The sequence below is a fragment of the Cuculus canorus genome, chromosome 21, assembly GCF_017976375.1.
Source record: "Cuculus canorus isolate bCucCan1 chromosome 21, bCucCan1.pri, whole genome shotgun sequence".
Lineage (NCBI taxonomy): Eukaryota > Metazoa > Chordata > Aves > Cuculiformes > Cuculidae > Cuculus > Cuculus canorus.
The window spans coordinates 6,909,815-6,933,256 of NC_071421.1; the positions used below are offsets into that span (position 1 = coordinate 6,909,815).

The 23,442-nt window shown below is 47.4% G+C and overlaps 2 protein-coding genes across 4 annotated transcripts in view; both read left to right on the top strand.

The window, feature by feature from the left end:
* The first annotated feature begins 38 nt into the window (after positions 1–38).
* Positions 39–12,248, top strand: EMC1 (ER membrane protein complex subunit 1). Its single transcript, XM_054085778.1, has 23 exons — positions 39–187; positions 349–473; positions 748–813; positions 955–1,048; positions 1,597–1,725; positions 1,879–2,005; positions 2,752–2,901; positions 3,225–3,392; positions 3,952–4,023; positions 4,492–4,551; positions 4,794–4,916; positions 5,141–5,237; positions 5,670–5,786; positions 6,679–6,878; positions 7,120–7,269; positions 7,841–8,002; positions 8,235–8,354; positions 8,576–8,713; positions 9,430–9,603; positions 9,746–9,956; positions 10,573–10,657; positions 11,114–11,243; positions 11,433–12,248. Exons 1-23 carry the CDS (start codon positions 93–95, stop codon positions 11,610–11,612), a joined length of 2,973 nt encoding a protein of 990 aa, XP_053941753.1. The 5' UTR covers positions 39–92; the 3' UTR covers positions 11,613–12,248.
* A 600-nt stretch (positions 12,249–12,848) lies between these two features.
* The window catches only part of UBR4 (ubiquitin protein ligase E3 component n-recognin 4), an 85,002-nt gene continuing 74,408 nt past the window's right edge, over positions 12,849–23,442 (top strand). The window contains exons 1-14 of one of the 3 annotated variants that reach the window (XM_054085776.1): positions 12,849–13,034; positions 16,827–16,924; positions 17,643–17,746; positions 18,437–18,566; positions 18,671–18,807; positions 19,153–19,255; positions 19,787–19,928; positions 20,084–20,208; positions 21,123–21,247; positions 21,462–21,521; positions 21,640–21,830; positions 22,343–22,442; positions 22,526–22,663; positions 23,137–23,254. In XM_054085776.1, coding sequence (XP_053941751.1) covers positions 12,901–13,034; positions 16,827–16,924; positions 17,643–17,746; positions 18,437–18,566; positions 18,671–18,807; positions 19,153–19,255; positions 19,787–19,928; positions 20,084–20,208; positions 21,123–21,247; positions 21,462–21,521; positions 21,640–21,830; positions 22,343–22,442; positions 22,526–22,663; positions 23,137–23,254 — 1,705 coding nt within the window. In that variant the 5' untranslated portion in view covers positions 12,849–12,900. The remainder of the gene's footprint in view (positions 13,035–16,826; positions 16,925–17,642; positions 17,747–18,436; positions 18,567–18,670; positions 18,808–19,152; positions 19,256–19,786; positions 19,929–20,083; positions 20,209–21,122; positions 21,248–21,461; positions 21,522–21,639; positions 21,831–22,342; positions 22,443–22,525; positions 22,664–23,136; positions 23,255–23,442) is intronic. The other 2 variants (XM_054085777.1, XM_054085775.1) reach the window with 2 other exon arrangements.

The following is a 23,442-nucleotide window of genomic DNA, read 5'->3' on the forward strand; positions in this document are numbered from 1 at the left end:
GGCGCGGGCAGCTCGTGCTTTAAGGCTCCCGCTCAGGCGGTGGCGCGGGCAGCCGAGGCGCTGAGGACCCCGCAGTACGGCCGGGCGCTGCCATGGCGGCGGGGGTGTGGAGGCTGCTCTTGCTGCTGCTGCTGTCGCCGCTGCCCGCTGCCGCTGTCTACGAGGATCAAGTGGGCAAGTTCGATTGGTGAGCGCTGGGGGACAGCGCTACGCTGGGTTTCTCCTCCTGCAAGCGGGCCCTGGGCCCGCCGTGCTGCCCTTCTGTTTAGACCCTCCGCTCCCGGCCCTGCGTTCTGCCTCCCTGCACCTCCCGTTGTCCTGGTTCACCCCGCTCGTATTCCCCTGCAGGAGACAGCAGTACGTGGGGAAACTCAAGTTCGCCTCCTTGGAAGCCTCTCAGGGCTCGAAGAAGCTCGTGGTGGCCACTGAGAAGAACGTGGTGGCCGCCCTGAACTCTAGAAGCGGTGAAATCTGTGAGTGAAGCAGCGTTTTGTTGTTCCTGGTGTGCTGGGGATGCTGCATTAATTGTTGTGTTATGTTATCATAGTGATAAATTAACACTGGTAATAGCACTTTGTCAGACCGAGCGGAACAGCTGGCATCTCCAAGCTGTTTCTTAGGACAGGCAGACTGTTTTCTGTAGGAGCTTGGTGCAATAAAGAACTTAAGTTCGGGAATAGTAACAAACAAATGTGTTTGGGGGAACAGCTCTTCACTCTTGTTCTGACTGAACTTTCTTTCCTTCAGTGTGGCGCCATGTAGACAAGGGAACGCACGAAGGAGTGATTGACGCGATGCTGATCCATGGGCAGGGTAATGGGGACATGTGGGTGGGTGCTGGGGCCAGCAGTGTGTTTGGGCGCATGGGTGCTCAGCCAGGAGCTGAACCTGCCAGAGTTCACTGTGTTCTTGATCAGTGGTGGGACACAAGTTCTGTGTTTGTTTCCTGGGCAGATGCCATCACAGTGTCCAATGCTGGGCGCATTCTGCGTTCCTGGGAGACCAACATTGGAGGGTTGAACTGGGAGACGTCCCTGGACACTAGCAGGTAGGCTTTCATGTTGGCACCGTGTCTTTCCCCTTGTAATCCTGTGCTAGGAAAGGGGAAAGAGGTGGTTGACCTTGTTTGGATTTGCGTTGTAGGGAAAAATCAGTTACATATCAGGCTTCTGGAACAGAATTTGAATAACCAGATCCAGTAGGAGGTGTCCCTGCCCATGGTGGGGGGTTGGAACCAAATGGGCTTTGAGGTCCCTTCAAACCCTAACTATCCTATGAATTCATCAGGAATGCCTGAGCCTTGCAGTAAAATCTGATGCCATTCCTATTTCTTAGCAATCCATTTGGAAGAAGAGATAGAAATTTTTTACATAGGCGAGTTTTCTTTTCAGATACACAGTGTGTTAAACATGCATCAGTTTTAGGGTGTTTGGATTCCAGCCTAATGCTCGCTGTTGAGACTGGCAAGTATGGATAAAGTGGGCTATAAACTGTACTTTGAGACTGACGCTAAAATGTTTGAAGCAGATCTTCAGAGTGATTTTCTTTCCTAAAAGAAATCAACTTTCTAACTTCCTGTCTCTTACTTGTGCATAGTTTCCAGGCTGCTAGTTTGGTGGCGCTGCAGGATGCAGTGAAATATGTGGCAGTCCTGAAGAAGGCAGCTATCTCTCTTCTCTACCTTTCCAATGGGCACCAGAAATGGGCAGAACACTTACCAGAAAAGTAAGAAAACATTTCAAGTAGAAGCATAAAGTTGTGACAGGGAGCCCGGTGACCTGGGGTGGAAAGGGTGCCGCGTGTGCCTTATGCTTTTGAAAAGTTCTAAAAACAGCAATGTGAGAAAATGGTACTTCATGGTTGCTGCTTCTTTTGCAGTGAAGGTATCCAATACCAGTTGTTGTATTCCCGTGGGACTGGAGTGATCCACGTGCTTGGAATTGTTCCCCAGAGCCACTTGAACATTTTAACATTCCATGTAGAAGATGGAGAAATTACAAAACAGGTACTGCTTGGTTATGGATCCAAAATACTGGCTTTGGTGTTAACAAATGTGCTTCCAAGTAGATGAGATGTGGTGTGATGTGCGCAGTAATTAACTGTTAAAGTACAGATAAACCTCCCTTTCTCTGGGGCATTGCCTGTGGGCTGAGGAATGAGTTTCACTGCTGAATGCCCTGAAAGCAAAACTGAGTTGGACCTGCAGCTGTTAGTCCTAGCACCATAGAGTGGTTTGGATTGGAAGGGACCTCAAAACCCATCAGTTCCAAGCCCTGCCATGGGTAGGGACACCTCCCACTGGATCAGGGGGCTCAAAGTCCCATCCAACCTGGCCTTGAACCCCTCCAGGGATGGGGCAGCCACCACTGCTCTGGGCAACCTGGGCCAGGGCCTCCCCACCCTCACAGCAAAACATTTCTCCCTAAGATCTCATCTCAATCTCCCCTCTTTCAGGTAAAAAACATTCCCCCTTGTCTTATCCCTGCATTCACTGATCAAGAGCCCCTTCCCAGCTTTCCTGGAGCCCCTTTCAGTACTGGAAGCTGCGCTAAGGTCTCCCCAGAGCCTTTTCTTCTCCAGGCTGGACAAGCCTATCCAGGTCAAATCCATCCCGGAAATCACAGGTTGATAGTTTTCTCTCAGGCTTACGGGTGAAAATAACTGATGAAGTTCTTGGCTGTGTCCCAGCTGTTTTTTTCCTGAGGAATTTGTGCCATTGACAACTTCATCTCTTTATGTCTCGGTTGGCAGAGCAGAGTAGCAGCGCCCTGGCTGAAGTCTCTCAGCGGTGCCTGCAGCGTGGTGGGGGAGGCCGTGCTGGTGTGTGTAGACACAGACTCACATTCGCTCTATGTTTGCTCCTTGGAGACAGAGCAGGAGATGGAGCAGATCCCACTGCAGGTGAGACGTGCTGAAAGAGCCTTGTATGCGGTCTGTCATCCTGCTATTTCTGTGCCTGAGCCTGGCAGTGTAGGGGTTCTGTTGCGAACCTCCAGCATGACTTGAGGCAGGGTGGGGAGGAATATGAGCCATAAATTGAGAGAAAACTGTCTTGTGTCTGTCTAATCATTCCTTCTGCTTTGGTGTCTCCATAGTTTGCTCCAATGGGAGCCTAGTTCTCCGTTTTTCTTCATAGAGCTTATATTGCTGCTGTTAAGAGGAAGGTATCAGTTTCAGTGGAGAAAAAGTTGTCATGAACATATGTGCTTGTCTTCCTTTCACAGTCACTTGACCTGGAGTTTGCTGATGGCTTCCAGCCCCAGATATTGGCCACTCAGCCCCATGTTATCGGTGCTTCGCGGACTCAGTTCTTCCTGCAGCTTTCTCCGAGCCACTTCTCCCTGCTGCAGTACAAACATGGGCTGCTCAGCCACCTCCGGGACTTCCAGCAGGTAACCAAGATACCTGTACTCGTGTGACAGTGCCACTTAAAGCCTAAAATTCTTTAAACCAAGCAAACACCTCTGTATTAAGCGTTCTGAAGAAGCTACTGAGCTTCTCGTTTCAGTGCTCTGGCTGAGGACCACTAGATTTAATTTATACTGGCTGAATTTCCAGTCATCATTGCCAGTACGCTATATTGCCACCTTGCAGTGTTGGGATGGTTTCCTGGGTCTGAGCTGTGTGTTGTCTAAGAGGCCTGTGGTGCAGTGGTGCTTTTGTCAGGCCATATGAGAGATCATGATAAGGAAACAACCTTTAAAATCTCAGGAACGCTGAACTTAATGGTTCAAAAACCTGTGGCAGGGCAACGTTTTCCACATTTGAGAAGTATTTTCAGTGTTACAACCTTTTTCTCTTTGGTGAAACAGTGGAATTTAAAATTAGGCTGTGAAAGGTCACCAGTGTTCAATACCAGGGTGGCTTAATTTGCTGCACAGGTAGGTTTTCGTGGCGTTTGAGGATTTTCTTGTTTGTTTTATGGTCTTCTGCTATTTCATTTCTTTTCAGGTAGCTCTGGTGAGTTTTGCAACCACTGGGGAGAAAACTGTGGCTGCTGTGCTGACCTGCAGGAGTGAACTGGTGAGTGTGTTTTGCCTGCCCTGTAACCAGCACCGCTGGTTACCCAGTATGGACACAATATGACCCAGTTTGGGGTGGTTCCACAGGTGCTTTCCTTCTGAGGCCCAGGTATTATTACTGACTTGAGGAAGGTATAATTAGCTTCTCAGGCATGTGAAGCAATGGTGATGCAAGGAGGGCTTGATTACATCCAGCTAAGTCTGCCTCTTGCACGGTGAAGCGTGCAGCCTGTTTCAGCGTTGTGTAAGCTGGGCACGTAACCTCAGAATTGGCTTTACTTGACTCGTAGAAGGCTTCAGTTCTTAGGGGTAGTGAAGGTTTTATTTTTATCCACTACAGAATAGAACAGAACTGTTTCCTGCCTGTTTTCAGAGTCAGGCTGCGGCTTGTCAGGCAGTCACAAAACTATTTTCTTTATACTCCCATTGGGGTCTAAAGCCATATTGTTTCTGCTCATCCTCATTTCAGAAACCTGGAAGTTCTGATGGCCTTCATGCAGGAAGCACTCTAGAGGAATCCCGGAAGCAGGTATTGAGTGTGCTTGTTCCTAGAAACAGCAGAGGTTCCAAACAGTCCACTTTCTTTTGCTTGTGGAAACCAAATGCAAAAGGTCTCTCAGGGTGGTTTTGGAGCCTGATATTTTGTAGCAGCTGTGTATGAATAATCTAAAACCATCCCGGACACACAGTTCTTGCACAACAAGAAGTCCTTCTGCAGAATTCATTGTGGCATGAATGTTTAACTCGGCTATTTTCCACCCCTTGTTATAGGAATCCTTAATCTGTTCCAATCAAACCTACAATATTAATCTCTACCTGGTTGAAACTGGACAAAGGTTGTTGGATACCACGATTACCTTTACATTGGAGCAGAGCGGTGCCAAGCCACAGCAGGTGAACTGGGATTGTTTCCATCCCATGGTTTATCAGACATGTAGAGCCCTCCGTGCCCTGATTTGATGGCATTGGTGGAGCCCTTCAGACCAGGCAAAAGCCATTCTGCAAACAGCTGTTTCCCTGCATGCAGTCACACTGCTTTATTTCACCTTGGAGTTCTGTTTTCTCCAAGGAGATAATGTGATAGTTAGCCTCACTGTTCTGCCTGCTCTTTTTTCCAGCTCTACATCCAAGTTTTCCTGAAGAAGGATGACTCTGTGGGCTACCGAGCCTTGGTGCAAACAGAAGACCACATGCTGATGTTCCTCCAGCAGCCAGGTGACTGGTGAATGGTCAGCCTGCTCCATTTTTAACACTGCACAGCTTGTCTCTGGGGGGCAAGAAGAAAATTCCAAATCCTAAATGGTTCATTTTAGCATTGCTTTATGGGGAAACTGGCAAAATGAGTTGTAATTGTCCAAAGGCCTGTGGAAGATATTGGAGGTTCTTTCAGCCTCATGAGACGTCTTATCTGAGAAAAGGGTTCTGCACTGTTCTTTGTGTAGAATCTGTGTGTGCCTTTGGATTTCATGGGGTTTCAGCACATTTCAAAAGGCTTTTTGTAGGATGAGAGTCCAAGTCCTGTTGTAGATCTGCCTCAGAGTTTCTTCAGATAAGATTCCTATGATGAAAGTGTTCATTTGCAGAAGGGATTGAAAATCCATCTCTGTGACATCAACTTCCCAATATTCTACTTGCATTTGTTTCCAGGAAAGGTTGTGTGGAGTCGAGAGGAGTCTCTGGCAGAAGTGGTAAGCTTGGAGATGGTGGATCTGCCTCTGACAGGCGCACAGGCTGAGCTGGAGGGAGAATTTGGAAAGAAAGCAGGTAAAGACAAAACAGAATTGCCTTTGTGAGTTTACTTTTCTTCCTGAACAAACGTTTTTATGGTTTTCTTTTTCTTCTGAGCTGAGAGTTAGGATGCAAATTTCTACTGATAGTGATTAAAATGAGCAGAAGTAAACCCATTTCTCTCTGAACTGTTGGGGTTCAGTGCCAAATGGAGGTGACATGAGTGTTAGTATGTTATATGGGAAACCCAGTCAGCAGCAGTAGGAGGGATTTTGGCCATCTCTCCTAAGCATCTCCCTCTGACCCTTTCTGGAAGACTTGTTTGCAATAGCTTTTGGTTTTGCTTTGTTTTGTTTTCTCTTGCTGTCCTGGATGCAGCCATTCAAGGTAACCTCACATTGCATGTGTGCTTTCTAATACTTCTGAGTAATGCTTCTTAGTGGAATTTGATCTCTCTGCTTGCTTTCCTGGTGCCTTGTTTTTTTTGAGAAGCCTAAATATAACCACTGATTGGGCAGAATTAAGTATTTTTTTTTACTCCAAGGGCTTCTCTTGCTCTGAGTGCAAAGGGAGATAAAGATCTTGCAGGTGGGTGAACTTTAGGTGGGCACTTGCTGTGAGCGTATCAGTGAGAAAGGAGGAATGCAAGAAAGAGGTGATGTGTTCTGCAGGAAGGTTTGCTTTCAGTTGATGAGAGCATCTTTTGGAATGAGCTACACCCTGTGAAGTGGGGAAAGGTTGGTCTGTCAGACAGGGTCTGTCATAGAAACAAGAACTATAAATCTGTTCTGGAGAGGGAGACAGAGGCAAAGGAGTATTGTAGGTTCATGCATGGCAGTGTTTCTTCCACTGGGTGAGACTGTGTAATGTCAGTTAAGGAGTGGGACATAGTGTTTTCCTCTCACTACCACTATTGATCTCTCTGCAGATGGTTTGCTGGGCATGTTTCTGAAGCGGCTGTCCTCCCAGCTCATCCTGCTGCAAGCCTGGACTGCGCATCTTTGGAAGATGTTCTATGATGCCAGGAAACCCCGAAGCCAGATTAAAAATGAGATTAACATTGACAATTTGGCCAGAGATGAGTTTAACCTCCAGAAAATGATGGTGATGGTCACTGCTTCAGGAAAGGTGAGGAAGATAGGGTAGGAATCTGTTTCTGGACCATAGAGTCTCAGCTCTGAATTTGTAACCTTGTTTTTAGCCAGGCTTTGAGCAAAATGTTGAGAGAAGATGCACAGAATGTTTTGTCATAGCTTTGCAGAGGGACTAAGGCTCTTCTTTCCGTATCCTATCCCAAAGAAAGATGCAGTGCTTGAATATGACAGATGTGTTGTTCTAAGCTTTGCCTTTACTGTGTGTCTCTGCTTAGGTTTTTGGTATTGAAAGCAGTTCTGGCACCATCCTGTGGAAGCAGTACCTCAGGGATGTGAGACCAGGCTCCTCCTTCAAGCTGATGGTCCAAAGAACGACAGCCCATTTCCCACACCCGCCACAGTGCACCTTGCTCGTTAAGGACAAGGTGAGTCCCTTTCCTCCATCCCTCCACTGACCATGCTTACCATGGAAATCTGCCCTTTGAAAGGGTGGAAGAAAGTATCTTTTTGAGGAGCCTCTGGTTATTACCAATGTGGGGACAGGCGGAGACTGAGAGCTGGAGGGAAGCAGACACAGAGCCCTAAAACTTTAAGGATGCTCATTTTTAAGCCTTGTAGTGAAACAAAGGAAATTATTTCATCCGGTTTGTTTGACTGCGTAAGTTGCCATGCATGATCTCTGTTAGCCAGGCCACAGTGGCTGTTCTTTGCTCACTGCGGGACGTTTTGTGCTCCACACATGAGGGAGGAGGAGACATTGTTGTGTGTTGAGACTGTTTCAGTGGCAGACAGAATTTAGTTAAAGCCATGATCACTGTGTAATGCCACAGCATGGTTTTGGTAGAGAAATGTGGGACAGAGCATAAGTGTGTCCAAATGTAATATTCTGAGGTCGGAACAACTGAATCCAAAGTATGAACAGCTGACACCAGCAGGTAATATGTAGAAAACCAGCTCCTTTGTCGCCATAGAAAAAGTTTTGCATTTGTTTTTCAGGAAACCAAAATGAGCTTTCTGTATGTCTTCAACCCCATCTTTGGAAAGAGAAGTCAAGTAGCTCCCCCTGTTCTGAAGCGCCCAATTCTTCAGACTTTGCTTCTGCCTATTATGGATCAAGACTATGCCAAAGTGCTGCTCCTGATTGATGATGAGTACAAGGTGAATTGCTATGCCTGGAGGTAGTTTTCCTTTGTGTTCTGGTTATTTACTCCCCTCCCTTTTGGAGCAAGATAAGAAAATAATGCAGTTGAATTGCATTTCACACAAAACTATGTGGTTATTCTGGTAAGACAGACCTCACCCTGACAAACGTGTTTGAGATAATCTTTCCATCTTGTTTCTTTTGTATGTCATTTGGTTTTTAACCTGTGTTTCCATTCTTCTTTTCCAGGTTACAGCTTTCCCAGCAACTAAAAATGTCCTTCGCCAGTTAAGAGAAATTGCCTACTCGATCTTTTTTTATCTCGTCGATGCTGAGCTGGGAAAACTCTCTGGATTTAGGCTGAAAAAGGTAAGGAAGACTCATTACAGCTAAAGTAGCATCACTTTCCTAAATGTCGTCTGGGTAATGGTAGAGCTCTTGTTTGGTTTATGGAGTTTTGCTTAGAATAGAAAGTTAGACCCCAAAATGTGCCTGAGAAACTTAAAATTCAAGCAGAGACACTCACTGCATCTTACAGGTGTCTTTGAAGGGCAAGGTAAAATTTCCTGTGTGGTGCTTTTCTTCTGCAGGACCTGTCGACAGAGGAGAGCTGGGAGGTGATGATCCCCCCTGAGGTACAGAGGATTGTTTCTGTGAAAGGGAAGAGGTCCAACGAGCACGTGCATTCCCAGGGCCGCGTGATGGGAGACCGAAGTGTTCTCTATAAGGTGCTGCTGTGGCATTTGGTTGACTTTTGGATGGTGTGTGATCTCATAGGGAGATCTAGGCAGTGTGTTGAGATTAATTGCCCTGTGGTGCTGGTTTTTTTCTATACATGCACCAGGGGCAATAACCCCTGCAGAAGATGCTGGTTTTGATGGAGATTTCTTTACTAAAATGTTTCCATGCAGCAATTAAACATCTGAGGATGAGGAAATAGCTGCTTGATTGCCTCAGGTGATTCATGCTGATAGAATAACTTTTTTATTCTGTGCGTAGTCCCAGATAAAATCAGAGAATGGTTTGGATTGGAAGGGACCTTAAAGTCCATCCAGTTTCACCCCTGCCATAGGCAGGGACACCTCCCACTGGATCAAGGGCTCCAAGCCCCATCCAACCTGGCCTTGAACCCCTCCAGGGATGGGGCAGCCACCACTGCTCTGGGCAACCTGGGCCAGGGCCTCCCCACCTTCATCATGAAGAATTTCTTCCTAGTGTCTAGTCTAAATCTTCCCTCTCCAATTTAAAACCATTCCCCCTCTTCCCATCAGTCCATGCCCTTGTAAAAAGTCCCTCTCCATCTTTCTTGTATGCCCCCTGCAGGTACTGGAAGGCCTCTATAAGGTCTTCACACACCCTTCTCTTCTCCAGGCTGAAATGCAGATAAACGAGGCTGCCGGTGGCACTGAAGTGTGTGTCTTGGTTGGTTTTTCTTCTTCTCTAGTCCTTGAATCCCAACCTGCTGGCTGTGGTGACAGAGAGCACCGATACGCATCATGAGCGTACTTTCATTGGGATATATCTGATCGATGGAGTCACGGGCAGGATCATCCACTCTTCGGTACAGAAGAAGGCGAAGGGACCTGTCCACATTGTCCACTCGGAGAACTGGGTGGTGGTAAAGAGTTCTTCTACCTTGTTCTTTACATCTGGGCAGTAGGGGCAGCTGCTGAACCTGTATGGAGAAGACTTTTTTGACCATTATTATGTATTATTCACTCTGCTTGTCTTGTATTCCTCAAAATCTTTTCTCATTTCAGTACCAGTACTGGAACACGAAAGCACGTCGGAATGAGTTCACAGTCCTGGAGCTGTATGAGGGAACAGAGCAATACAATGCCACAGCCTTCAGCTCCCTCGACCGCCCAATTTTACCGCAGGTCCTCCAGCAGTCATACATCTTTCCATCTGCTATCAGTGCCATGGAGGCCACCATCACTGAGCGAGGCATCACCAGCCGTCATTTGCTCAGTGAGTGAATGCTGTTCTCTTCTGAGTATGATTATGCTACCTGCACAAGCCAGTTTTTGCACTGAAACACAAGCAAAATGGAGTTGGCTGTCAAAAATTCTCCCTGTGGGCTGCTCTGGCTTTCCAACAAGTGCGAGGATCAGCACTGAGAGAGCATTTGGCTGGAGCAACTGCTGTCCGAGGACAGGCTGAGAGATTTGGGAGTGTTTTGGACCTTAGAGCAGCTTCCAGTACTGAAGGGGGCTCCAGGAAAGCTGGGGAGTGGCTCTGGATGAGGAGTGCAGGGATAGGACGAGGAGGAGAACAGTTTTGAGCTGAAAGAGGGGAGATTGAGATGACATCTTGGGAGAAATGTTTTGCTGTGAGGGTGTGGAGGCCCTGGCCCAGGTTGCCCAGAGCAGTGGTGGCTGTCCCATCCCTGAAGGTGTCCAAGGCCAGGTTGGATAGGGCTTGGAGCCTCTGATCCATGGGAAATGTCATGGCAGGGGGTGGGAACTGGATGGGCTTTGAGATGCCTTCCAACCTAAACCATTCTGTAATCCTATGATTTATGTTAGCTGTGAGAGAATGCTGTCAGAAATGGCCATTTTTAAGATGCATTTATCCTAATGCACAGTTGGGCTGCCTTCTGGGGCCATCCTCTCCCTGCCGAAGGCTCTGCTGGATCCTCGCCGCCCAGAGATCCCTACAGAACAAAGCAGGTAAGGAAAATGCGAGATCTGCTGTTCCTGGGCAGCTTTTGAAGAGGAGTGGAATTTGTGTACAGTAGGGTAGCATGAAGTAGAACTTGTCCTAGATAGATGAAATTAAGGGATCACTTTGTTCCTAGTCTGTGACAAAGGAATAAGTTTGTAAAGCAGCAGACTTTGTTGTTAGCCAGACCAGCCTGTTGTCTGCGCTCTAAGAATGAGCAGTCTGAGTGATTTCCTGAAGTTTTTAGAATCACTCTTATTTTTCAAACTTCAGAAGCGTAGAACAAGGCTGCTGCAGTGCAGTCTGACCTGGCTGGCCTGTTTGATCTGTACCCTGCAGCAAAAACAAACCTGCACTGGGAAAAGCTGCTACCTCTGGTGTTTCATCTTAGTTTGTGGTGGTCAGACTAGGAAAGTGCGTGTGCTGTTTTATTGCATTTTTGTTTCTCTTCAAATGCTTTTCAGGGAAGAGAACCTGATCCCCTACTCTCCTGATGTGCAGATCCATGCTGAGAGGTTTATCAACTACAATCAAACCATATCGCGGATGAGAGGGATTTACACAGCCCCCTCCGGCCTGGAGTCTACTTGTTTGGTGAGTGTGGGTTGGAGACTTTGCTGCAGAGTCATGGGTTTGTGGGTGAGCAGCGTGGTGCTGTAGCCTCTGGCAGGGAGGGCTGAGGCTTCCAGTGAACACTTTTTGATGAGAAGTGCAGACCTGAGTCAGTAACTGTTGATTTTGTGCTCCAAGCTGCATTACCAGCTCCTGATCTCCTCTCTGTAGGTTGTTGCGTATGGCCTGGACATCTACCAGACTCGCGTGTACCCGTCGAAGCAGTTTGATGTCCTGAAAGATGACTACGACTACGTGCTGATAAGCAGCGTCCTCTTTGGGCTGGTTTTTGCTACAATGATCACGAAGAGACTGGCGCAGGTGAAGCTGCTGAACCGGGCCTGGCGGTAGGGCCCTGTGAGGAGGAGTCTGCACTCTGAGCTGCCCGAAGATTCGCTACCCTGCGCTGCCACTGGGTTCTTTTAGAAGATCTGATGGATGCAAACAGCTCTGTGGCAGATATTTGGGAGGAGAAGCTGCTTGTTCAACACAACACTGTGCTGCTGACATTTCCTCTGGTGCAAAGAAATGGGAGAGAGGTGGAGAAGAGATGTAGGTCTGTTATGACTGGAAAAGAACTCTCCCACTCCTCCGTTAAAGCCCTAACGTCCCCAGTGCTAATGGAGCTAATCCTGGGGGTGTGCCTCCTCCTGATCTCCGACTCATCCTTGGTGCCTGGGTCAGAGAAGGTGGCTGGAGTGGGAATGCTGCTGTGTGCACAAGGCCCGAGAGGAGGAGGAGGTGGTGGCGTTGAGCCACTTTGTTGGGAGGAATGTCAAATGGGGTGGGAAACACTTTCACCACGGTGCATGAGGACATACAGCTATGTCTGTTTGTGATCTTTATTTATGAAGATGCCAAGGCCGGCTCCTTCTCCATCCCTTCCCTGGGTGTGGTTCTGCTGCTTTGGTCTGAGGCAGCATGGCAGGGACGCTTCCTCCACCCTTCCATCACAACGCGGCTCCAATAGAGGCCAAGTGCTGTCACAGCTGATGCTGTTTTGCCCCTGCTTGAGGGGCTGGAGTGTGTCTGGAGAAGGGAACAGAGCTGGGGAAGGGTCTGTAGAACAGGGGTTGTGGGAGCTGCTGAGGGCCCTGGGACTGTTTATCCTGGACAAGAGGAGGCTGAGGGGAGAGCTCATGGCTCTCTGCAGCTCCTGAGAGGAGGTTGTGGGGAGGTGGGTGCTGGGCTCTGCTCCCGAGGGACAAGTGATGGGAGGAGAGGTAAACGGCCTCAAGTGCCAGGGGAGGTTCAGGCTGGATATTGGGAAAAATGTCTGCGGACAGTCGTGAAGCCCTGGCAGAGGCGGTGGCAGTCTCCATCCCTGGAGGGGTTTAAGAGATAGCGCACTGGGTAGATGCAGTGTTTAAGAGGCGGTTCAGTAGCGGACAGGACGGTTGGAATCTATGAGTTCAAAGGTCTTTTCCAACCAAACCAGCCTGTGATCCCACGTTCGGCCTCCTCGGCCCCGCCCCTCGCGCACGCGCCGCGGGCAAAATGCTGACTCACGCACTGCGCGCTCGCCCCCGCCCAATAGGGGGAGGTGCGTCGCGCGCGCGGGCACCGAGCCACTTCCTGTGCGGGGGGGCGGTGCTTCCGGCGTGGCCGCCCCAGCCTCCGGCTCAGCGCAGAGGCAAAGATGGCGGCGGGCGGCGGCGTAGGGGCCGCGGCCGGGCCGGGCTGGGAGGTGGCCGTGCGGCCGCTGCTCTCCGCATCCTACTCGGCTTTCGAGATGAAGGAGCTGCCGCAGCTGCTCGCCGCCGTCATCGAGAGGTCAGGGCACGCCGGACGGGGGCGTGGGCTCGGGCTCTACCTCACGGCGGCCTGGGGCTTCGGGCTCTGTACCCCCTCGGAGCCTGGGAGTTCGGCTGTGTCTCCCCTCGGGACCGGGGAGCGGCCCCGCTCAGGGCGCCCAGGGGCAGCGGCAGCCGGTGAGAAAAGAGCCCTGAGAGGTGGCCAGGGGCTCTTCACCTTTGCCCGGGTGTGGGCCGTGCCCTCGAGAAGGGGCTGCATCCAAGACGCTGTGGGGCCGCCTCTGACAGAGTCTGGGGCTGGCGGGACTGCTGTCGTCCCGTGTGGGCTGTGGGGTGGGAGTCTGTGTCGCCCTGGGCGAGTGCTGTGCCGCGGTCGCCTTGGAGGTCTTCCCCAGCAAACCACTGCTCATGTCCTAAGGAGAAACGAAACCGGAGCAGATCAAAGCCACCTTCTCTGAACTGGAATTGTCGCATGGGGAGTAGTGATTGCTCACTGGAACTGTTCGTTTCAAGTCATAGCTCATTTTATGGCCTAAACCCATGGGTGTGAATGCCACAGCACTCTGGTCAGTTACGGAGATATTACTCTTGACCACAGTAAGTTGTTAGGAAACAGCAAATAAATACTGTACTGAGGAAGATAATAAATAAAGCCTTGTGGTATTTTGCTTAATATAGAGTGACTGAGCATGCAGACAGCAGATGCTTCCAATTAACATTCTGTGCTTACGAACACGCAGGTAGTTCACTTAGAAATAGTGATGTGATTTGGGCAGTTCTTAGGTTCCTCTTTCTTTTAGGGACCACTTTGGCTTTGCTTTTCCTTTCAGAGTTCTGCTGTTGCTGTGCCTTAAAGTTCATTGTTGGAGTGTTTTGGCAGACAAATAACACAGAGATACTTCAGTGGGTGTACTTGGTCTCTGGGAGAGCTCAGTTTCCTCTGTTAGGGAGAAGGATGATTCCATTCCTCACTGGAGACAGTATTTTGCCGCTGTTAATTAGTGCTGCTGTGAGGTTTGGGTTGGTGCCTGATGCTGCCTGCCCTTCAGAGCCTGCAGGAACTCAGCGAGTGGGAGGACTGTGGGGTCTTACAGGATAGTGTTTTTTATTTCACGCTTTGAGGTAGTGCGTGGCAAATTGCAGAGGAGAAAATATGGCTTTGTGTTTAAAGCCATACTCTTTATTGGGAACAGTAATCTGTTTTAGGATTTTGAATCTGCAACATTTTGTCTGTTTGGGTTATTTTTAGAAGATGATTGTTAGCTCTGGTAGTGAGGCTGTTTGTTGGCACCTTCCGCAAAGCGGCTGGATTTCCCAGGTCTGTTTCGGGCCTGGTCAGGATTGGGAAGCAGAACTGAGAAAGGAGTGCAGGGATAGGATGAAGGGGAATGGTTTTCAGCTGAAAGAGGGGAAATTCAGTTGAGATCTTAGGAAGTAGCGATTTCCTGTGAAGGTAGGGAGGCCCTGGCCCAGGTTGCCTGGAGCAGTGGTGGCTGCCCCATCCCTGGAGGTTGTCAAGGCCAGGTTGGATGGGGCTTGGAGCCCCCTGATCCAGTAGGTGAGGTTCCTGCCCATGGCAGGGGGTGAAACTGGAGGGACTTTGAGATCCCTTCCAAGGCAAACCATTCTGTGATTCACTCTGAAAGTGTTGTATTTGGTATTGACGCAGAGGTCTCTTTCTTTGCCTGAGTAATAAGTTTCCTTGGGAAGCAAAAGTTATTTAAGCAATAAATCACAGTGCAGCACCCAGAAGTTGTTATTACGTCTCACTATGTATGCAAAATAATTCTAGCATATCACAGATTAAGCTGATATATCTTCTATTTATGTTTATTTGCAAGTAGTTGACTATTAGCTGACAGACGCTCTCTGCTTGTCACAACCTTGACGAGTCTGCGACCTGTTTTAAGAAAACTCAAGGCTCTTATTGCCCAGTCCAGACAAAATTCCCCATCTTGTTCTGTCTTCTGTGCCTTTGTGGCCTTACACCTTGTGGACGTTGTCTTGCACGGCTTGACCTTTACAGCAGGATGGTCACTGAAGAGCTGCCCAGCTCTCCTGTACTCTTGTTCCCTTAATGTTCCCATTTGATCTCATAAAATGCGTTGTGTACATCTGCTGGTTTATAGTTGAGCATAAAGAGGTGGGTGAGCAAAATCAGTGTCTGAATATGAAAGCACCAGTCTTTTTGTGTGTCTGGTCTCAGGGTTCCTTATCCATCAGCAATGTCAGGAGGTGGCGAGGGGAAGCCTGGCACATGAGACATCAGAACTCAGTTGAGTTACACTGCTGAGCCTCTGCAGGTGAAGTCTCTCGCTTCATAAATCCTGCTTCCCTATTTCAGCTTTTTGGGTAGACTAAATGAAACACCCCTCAGAGCAATGAAAACAGAGCTGTCAAGTATTTCGTTCTCTTCATTTCTCCAGAAGAAATGATAACGTTGTACAGTTTCTGCTGTTTCAGCCACCTCTCTGTATGACTAGAAATGATGACTTAGGGTGGGAAAAGAGAAGGTGCCTGGGCATGAATTGGTCAGCAGGAAATGGTGCGTCCTGTTCCTCTGCCCTCCCTGCCAAAGCTGGTGGTGTTCTCTGTGGGTGGGTGAAGAGTTCACTCTGCCATGCTCTGCAGCAGTGCTGTCATTGCCAACTGTCGTTACCTCATTGCAGTGGGGTTTCGCGTGGCACAATAGGCTGTCACCCTGCGCTCCTACTGCCCTCCAGAAATAAATGCTGTTGCTGGAGATGGAGAGGACTGTTTCAAGAAGCGGTGACCGGTGAAGTTGAGTTGTATAATTCTAATTCCAACTTGCTCATTCACACCCCTGAATGAAAATGGGGAAGGAAATAATTTAAATATTTCATAAGTGGATATCTAGATGCCTTAGTTCTGTTGCAGGAGGAATTAAGGGCATAACTTCTTTGGAGGCAGAGCTCTGTTCCTGTTTTTGGTGGTTGCCTTCAGGAGTCCGTGCAAATGGAATTTGGCATGACACTTTACTGCAGCAGCCTTTAGCGCATTTGTGTGTCCACAGATGTTCTCTCCGGCCACCGAGCTGCTCCGAGAAACCTCAGGGCCTTGCCTTTCCATGTATTGATCTGTGTTTTGCTTCGCAATTTTTACTTTTCATTTGAGTTCAGTGAAATTTTCACTCACATGGAGGTTTGTGTTGATCTGTGTGCAGGGTAGGGTGGTGTAGGTCTCTGAAGCAGCGAGTCACAGCCTGATCACAGCAGATACATTCTTCTCTGCTGTGCGGTACCTGCCAGAAGTCATTGCCCCTCACTTTGTCGCAGACGCTCCCTTGTGTGTTTGTTGTTGTGCAAGTGCTTGGTTTGATCCTTCCCTTTTGCAGAAGTACATAAACTCCAGTTGACTCCATGCCTGAGCAGAAGGGAATGCCTGTGCTTCCATCCTGGCAAATCCCGCTGAGCGTCAGCAGAACTAACAGTCCCAACATGGGCAGCTGAGCTTGGAATAACTTAACAATCAATGACTCCCTGGCCAAGAGTTGTTGTTAAAGAGACTGACCTGTCAGTGCTGAAAGGGGGGACGTTTGCTGTATTGGAATCGTTTCCTATGTGGATAGGGATTTTGATGGCCTGCTCTGCCTGCTTCTGGAGGAGTCAGTCCCGAGGACATGGGAGATGGGGCACGAGGAAGAGAATTCCGTTCTCGGAGCTTTGATTTGGAGAGCGTGTGATTTTACCGGTCTCGTCTTACATCTGCTAAGATATCCCTCACACTTGTGAGTGTTGGTGCTACTGTTGTGCTGTGTGGAATTGACACCTCTCCCGTTCTCCTCTTGCAGCGAGTCTGAAATCCTGCACCACGACAAGCAGTATGAGCCTTTCTACTCGTCCTTTGTTGCACTTTCTACACATTACATCACTACTGTGTGCAGTCTAAGTAAGTGTTCCCTCCTCTGGCTCTCTTGCTTTTCTGCTGTGGCTGGGATGCAGTAATGGCAAACCAGAGCTTGTGCCTTTGCTGTTTGTCTCAAGCCTTCTCTCTGAATCAGACATGAAGGCAAGGCGTGTGAGGCCAGCATCACTGGCTTTTACACTCTCAAAATGTCAGTATGAGTGGAAAAGGGAACTTGGCAATAGGAGTATTTGGCCACTGAGTACTGGGGAGACATGACTTCTTAGTTGCTTATTCATTAGCCTGACATAGAGAAAACAGGTTTTGATTAAATGAAGTGTTGAAGTCTGCTTTCAGGATTCTTAGATGATTCTGTAGTGGTTAATTTATTATGTTGGAATTAATGATCAAAGCATTGTGACTCAAATTATTTTATGTTATTTTGGCTGACAGGATTTGACCATTTCTGCAAAAAAAGTGAGCTTGGCCAACTTGTTTCATATTCCTCAGTGTTAAATAGTGTTGGTGGGAAAGCCATGTTAGCTCTGTAACCTACCTTGTCTGGGTAGAAGGTATCCTCGCTTTGCTGATGTTTCTTGGGTTACATTTTAATGGGACTGAATTTATATTACATCTCTGTGTTAGGCGTGATAGGTGTATGGATCCCTGTTACACAGCATTCTGCTTTACTGGAAACATTGAGAACTTTTTATGCTGACTTATTTCTGCACTTGTACTGAGTCCCAGCTTCTGCTTTTTTCAGTACCAAGAAACCAACTGCAATCAGTGGCAGCTGCCTGTAAAGTTCTGATTGAATTCTCGCTGCTGCGTCTTGAGAACCCAGATGAAGCATGTGCCGTTTCACAGGTGAGTACAGGTTGTGACTGTGTGAGCAAGCCTGAGTGCAGAAATGGACTTTGGCCTCTAATTCCAAAATATTTGCTCTGATATTGCGTTAAGCAAAACTAATAAAGTTCTTAAAATACCTAAGGCATTGCACTTTCAAAGAGTCTGCTGCTTGCGGAATCTTCCCTCTGTATTTGTTGCTCAGAGCTCCAGCTTGTGAGCGAGCTGAGCTAAGGGTGACCTGAAGCCTTGGATAATTCTCTTGCCATTCCCCACTCTCTGATTTGGTTTTGTGTAACAACCTGGTTCAAAACTGTTTGAGTTTTTAAAGGTGGATTCTTGCCCAGTTGTATTTTAGTCTGGTAGGAAAGCTGAAATCTATGTCAAAGAGGAAAGGAGTGTGAGAAGTGTTCACATCATGCAAGAAGTGTTCGCATCATGCAGCTGCTGATAGGGCTGGCCCTAAGGCCTAGTGTGTCAGAGGAGAGAGAGCTTTTACAGGTGCTTTTCTGTAACAAGCATATGGGACAATGACAGCGACCTGAATTACCTGCAATTAGTAAGTCATCATGATCTGTGGTGTGAGATCGGAGTGAATTCGAGCTGTTACGGTAGCCTTACCAGCTGAAGTTGCATCAGTCTTCATGCAGCTGCTAGGAATAATTGGAGTCAAGAGAGTTCAAATGGTACTTGGTGTCTTTTTCTTTGCAGAAACACCTCATTTTGCTGATAAAGGGGCTGTGCACGGGCTGCAGCCGATTAGATCGCACTGAAATTATTACCTTCACTGCAATGATGAAATCGGCCAAGCTGCCTCAGACCGTCAAAACTCTCTCTGACGGTAGGCATTTTGATTTATGGTTACGTTTTTATGGCACTTGCGTTGGCCGTAGGCAATACTTCATGTTTGATGTTTGTAATGATGTTCTGTCGTTTCCTCTGCAGTAGAGGACCAGAAGGAGCTGGCCTCCCCGGTGAGCCCAGAACTAAGACAGAAAGAAGTGCAGATGAACTTCCTCAATCAGCTGACATCAGTGTTTAACCCTAGAATCTCCTCACCATCTGCCACGCCAGAGACGCAGGTAAACAAACAGCCCTAAAACAGAAGCAGTCTGAATTTTAGCACTGATAACATTGGTGCAGGAAATGGCAGAGGGCAGTAAGTGGTAGTTTGTCAATAAACATGTGTTGTGGAAACCTTTCTGAAGTATTTGTATCTTCCTTATAGGTTGATGAATGGTAAACAGGCAAACACTGTGTTATTGGCAATCATAGCTTTGTTGCATCAAGGAAGCTGATGTTCAGTGATATTCATAGCTCTTCTCAGTTCTGCTGCTGCTGCACCTCTTGCCTCTGTGTAGAGGCTTACTGCAACAGCATCTATTTTTAATACTTCCATGATATATTTAGTATGTACTTGCTTTTAGGTGGAAGGAGAGAGTGAGGATCAAGCTTCCACAGATCAGACCTCTGCGGCAAAGACAAAAAGCATATTCATTGCTCAGAATGTAGCCAGCCTGCAAGAACTTGGTGAGAATCAGCTGTTTAGCATCAAGGGAGAAAATGCTGGAGCAAATGACCCTCCAGTGTTGCACCGTAGAACTCTGAGTGGGAAGAAACATTCTGACCTGAAGTGTTTTTTCATTAGGACTTGCTTGGTTGCACGCTAATGTTACTGAGGGAAGTTGTGGGTGTAATGTAGTTTTCTTCATTGTGGAGAAGAGCTCAGCGTGTTCATATGTTGTAGGTTTGTTTTAGGAGGGAAAAATGTGCACGTTATAAAGTAGCCTGTGGGGTGGATTACTGAGCAGGAGAGAATTAGACCTGCTGTACCACATAACATGCACCAAGAGCTTGGTGACACCCATGATGAGTACTGGCTGAAGGCTTCCCCGTCTGGTTTATGTATTTAAAACCAGTCTTTATCCTATTACCTCATCTAGGATGGTGTTTCCTCACCGCAAAGAGTAATTAAGTCATTTATTGCTGACCGTTAGATCTGTTCTGCCTAGAAGCTCTCCCATGGAACAGTAAAAACAGCACTGCTGTTTTTGTTGATAGGTGGCTCTGAGAAACTGCTGAGAGTATGTCTGAACCTCCCGTACTTTCTGCGATACATAAATCGATTTCAGGATGCTGTGTCAGCCAACTCGTTTTTCATTATGCCAGCCACAGTGGCAGATGCCACTGCTGTTCGTAATGGGTGAGTATCTGTCATTGCTGTTCTTTGTAGGTGCTGGGCACACTGTGTGAGAGAAAATAATGGTGCCAGCTGTGCAGTCTCAGTCGCTTTGCTGCTCTTGTGTGCTGTCAGATGTGTATGTTGCATAGCTGAGCCTTGATATGTTGTTATTGTAGGTTTCATTCACTGGTGATAGATGTGACCATGGCACTGGATACCCTGTCTCTGCCTGTGCTGGAGCCCCTGACACCCACACGTCTCCAGGATGTGACTGTTCTCGCTCTCAGCTGTCTCTACGCAGGTGAGTGGATTTCCTGTATTTTCTTCGGAGCTTTAAGTTGCTCTCACTTTTGCTCTGCTTTGTTACCTGCACATTTGAGGCTCAGCCCGTAAGTAACCTTTCAAAGCTGTGTGGAGTGCTGTATAGTCTGACAGTGGTGTTAATAGGAAAATTGCTATAGTGATGCTGAAACGCTGATTTATTCTGCAAATGTTCTTGTCAGTATCTGAGAGAAAGACTGAGTGACTCAGCAGCTGCTTAGTAGCCTGCAATTTCTGCTCTTCTACATTCAGAGCATAATGTATTTTTGTAGTGCTTGTGACTTCAGTTTAATTGGTTATGCTCCTAAATCAACCTGCTTTCCCAGGAGTGGTTTAAGTACACTGGAATCTGAATATTTAATTGTTATGGGTAAGGTTTTAAAGAGAGCTGGCAGTTGAGTATGAAGATTGAGTCGTATAATCGCAGAATGTCCTGAGTAGGAAGGAGCCTACAAGTCTCATCGAGTTCAACTCCTGACCCTGCACAGGACACCCCAACATTCACACCATGGGGCTGAGGGTGTTGGCCAAATGCTTCTGGAATATTGTCAGGCTTGGCACTATGACTGCTTCCCTGGGAGCTGTTCCAGTGCTCCACCAACCTCTGTGTGAAGAATCTTTTCCTAATACTCAATCTAAATTAATTCAACAGACCTAAAGCAACTTAAAATTGTATGGAATTACCTGGTAAAATGCTTCCTCCTTTAATTGTCGTCGCATATTTCTGTAAGACGAAACTTGCTTTTTAACCTATTAGCTGTAATGTTGACTATTCCCAGCTCCATCACATATATGGGCATGTTTGATGCTGCTTGTTTTAATGTGGTGAGCAGGAACATTGGGTCCTGAGATCGGCTCTCAATAACAATGTTCCCTCCACTTGTGTTCAAACAGGGGTGAGTGTGGCAACTTGCATGGCCATTCTGCACGTGGGGAGCACGCAACAGGTACGGACTGGATCAACTAGTTCGAAAGAAGAAGATTATGAAAATGATGCTGCTACTATTGTACAGAAATGTGTAAGTAGATGGGAGAGTGTTTTTTTCATTCTCGTGTGTAAAATTTGTTGTTATTTGGATTGCAAGAGTTATCTATTATTTCTAGGCATTAGACTTGCTGATAAATGGTGTGGCTGATTGTAGAGGGCAAAATACGGTTATATTTGGCATTTTAGAAGTAGCGTGTGCTCAGTGGAACACTTAAACATTCTCATGATTTTGGATCTATTTGCAGCTTGAAATCTATGAAATGATCGGGCAAGCCATCAGCAATTCACGCCGGGCAGGGGGTGAGGTAAGATCTGTGTCTCGGAAGCTGTTTTACTGTTCCCGTGCTGTTATATTTTCACATTTGGATTGATGCTATTTTGTCTTCTTTGGTGCTTCCTCCCCCTTCACTTTTGGCATGATAGCATTATCAGAACTTCCAGCTGCTCGGGGCTTGGTGTTTGCTCAACAGCCTCTTCCTCATCTTGAACCTCAGCCCCACGGCCTTGGCTGATAAGGGAAAGGAGAAGGATCCACTGGCTGCCCTTCGCGTTAGAGACATCATTGCTCGTACTAAGGAGGGCGTTGGGTCTCCCAAACTGGGACCTGGGAAAGGGTATGTAAATACACTACTGAAGTCGTCATTGTCCATGTGTCTGCCCAGCAAGCAGCTGCTACATGGTCTTGTTGGGCTCTTGAGATTTCATCTCCATTTGGAAGTCAAGTCTTGATTTTTCAGAAGAAGAGAAGTCATTTTCAGTTTAGCAAAACAGTCACTTCACACTATTTTATATATACATAGAATCATGGAATGGTTTGGGTTGGAAAGGACCTCAAAGCCCATCCAGTTCCCCACACGGCCATGGGCAGCGACACCACCCACTGGATCCAGTTGTTCCAAGCCCCATCTAACGTGGCCTTGAACCCCTCCAGGGATGGGGCAGCCACTACTTCTCTGGGCAACCTGAGCCAGGGCCTTCTTACCCTCACTTCAAAACCTTTCTTCCTAGGATCTAGTCTCAATAGGATTAAAACCGTTACCCCTCAATATAAGTAGATACTTTTAATGGTAATTTATACTTTTTTTCCCCCTTCTGAAATTACATTGTGTCCTTTCTGTTTCTGTAGACATCAGGGATTTGGTGTTCTGTCAGTGGTGCTGGCAAATCATGCCATCAAATTGCTGTCCTCGCTCTTTCAAGATCTGCAAGTGGAGGCCTTGCACAAGGTGTGTAGATAGTGTTCTTGTGGAATATTTTACCTTCTCCAGTGGAACACACTTCAAATTCTGTTTTCAATGTCATCCTGCAGGGCTGGGAGAGCGATGGGCCGCCGGCAGTGCTGGATATCATGGCTCAAAGCACATCAATCCAGAGAATTCAGCGGCTGATAGATTCTGTACCCCTCACTAATCTGCTGCTGACGCTGCTGTCTACTTCCTACAGAAAGGTAGGAACTGGCACACAGCAAGAGAATTTCTGTAGCTCAGCTGCTCATGCTAAGTGTTATATGCCTGGAAAATCCTCACTTTACGAACTGTGACCATGCTTAGAAGAATTTGATGTTCTTTCAGATGCTAACAGCTGGGGCCTCTCTCCTCTTTTCAGAGACATACATTTGACAAACTCATGGCTCAGTGGGGTTTGTGAGTTTAGTGAGAAGATGAAGAGATTTTGTTCAGCATGGGTGCTTTTGTGTTGGAGCTGGTACTTGAGGTGTTGCTTACAAGCTTGGCATAGGTTTATTTTCAGCCTTCTCGCATAACTTTTAATACAACTTAAGGGTGAGAAGCCTTGAAAAACTGATAATAAAATAATTGTGTCGAATTTGCTAGAAGGTAGTTAAGATGCATTAGATACTCTAGTTCGCAAATGTTATCTTTCGTAATCCTAAATTTTAACTTGTTCTGCTGTTCTTCCAAGGCTTCTGTCCTGCAGCGTCAGAGAAAGGGCTCCATGAGCAGTGATGCAAGTGCCTCCACCGATTCTAACACTTACTACGAGGATGATTTTAGCAGCACGGAGGAGGACAGCAGCCAAGGTAACGGAATTTGCAGCAAGCAACTTAAGTCAGGATTTTACAGTGTCTTTCATGGCTACTGGGCTCTTGCCCTCTTGGACTGGAATATCATGTAATGCTGAAAATATGAAATAGGTTGTAAGATTTGTTTGGCAGAAGTAACACTAGCTGTACTCATCTTTGTAAACTGAAGCCAGAGTGACTGAAAT

Excerpts from the sequence above, each read along its gene's own strand:
- EMC1 (XM_054085778.1), top strand. The coding sequence starts at position 93 with ATGGCGGCGGGGGTGTGGAGGCTGCTCTTGCTGCTGCTGCTGTCGCCG. Across the intron at positions 1,049-1,596 it reads ACGTCCCTGGACACTAGCAG|TTTCCAGGCTGCTAGTTTGG; the intron begins GTAGGCTTTCAT and ends ACTTGTGCATAG. Across the intron at positions 1,726-1,878 it reads GCAGAACACTTACCAGAAAA|TGAAGGTATCCAATACCAGT; the intron begins GTAAGAAAACAT and ends CTTCTTTTGCAG.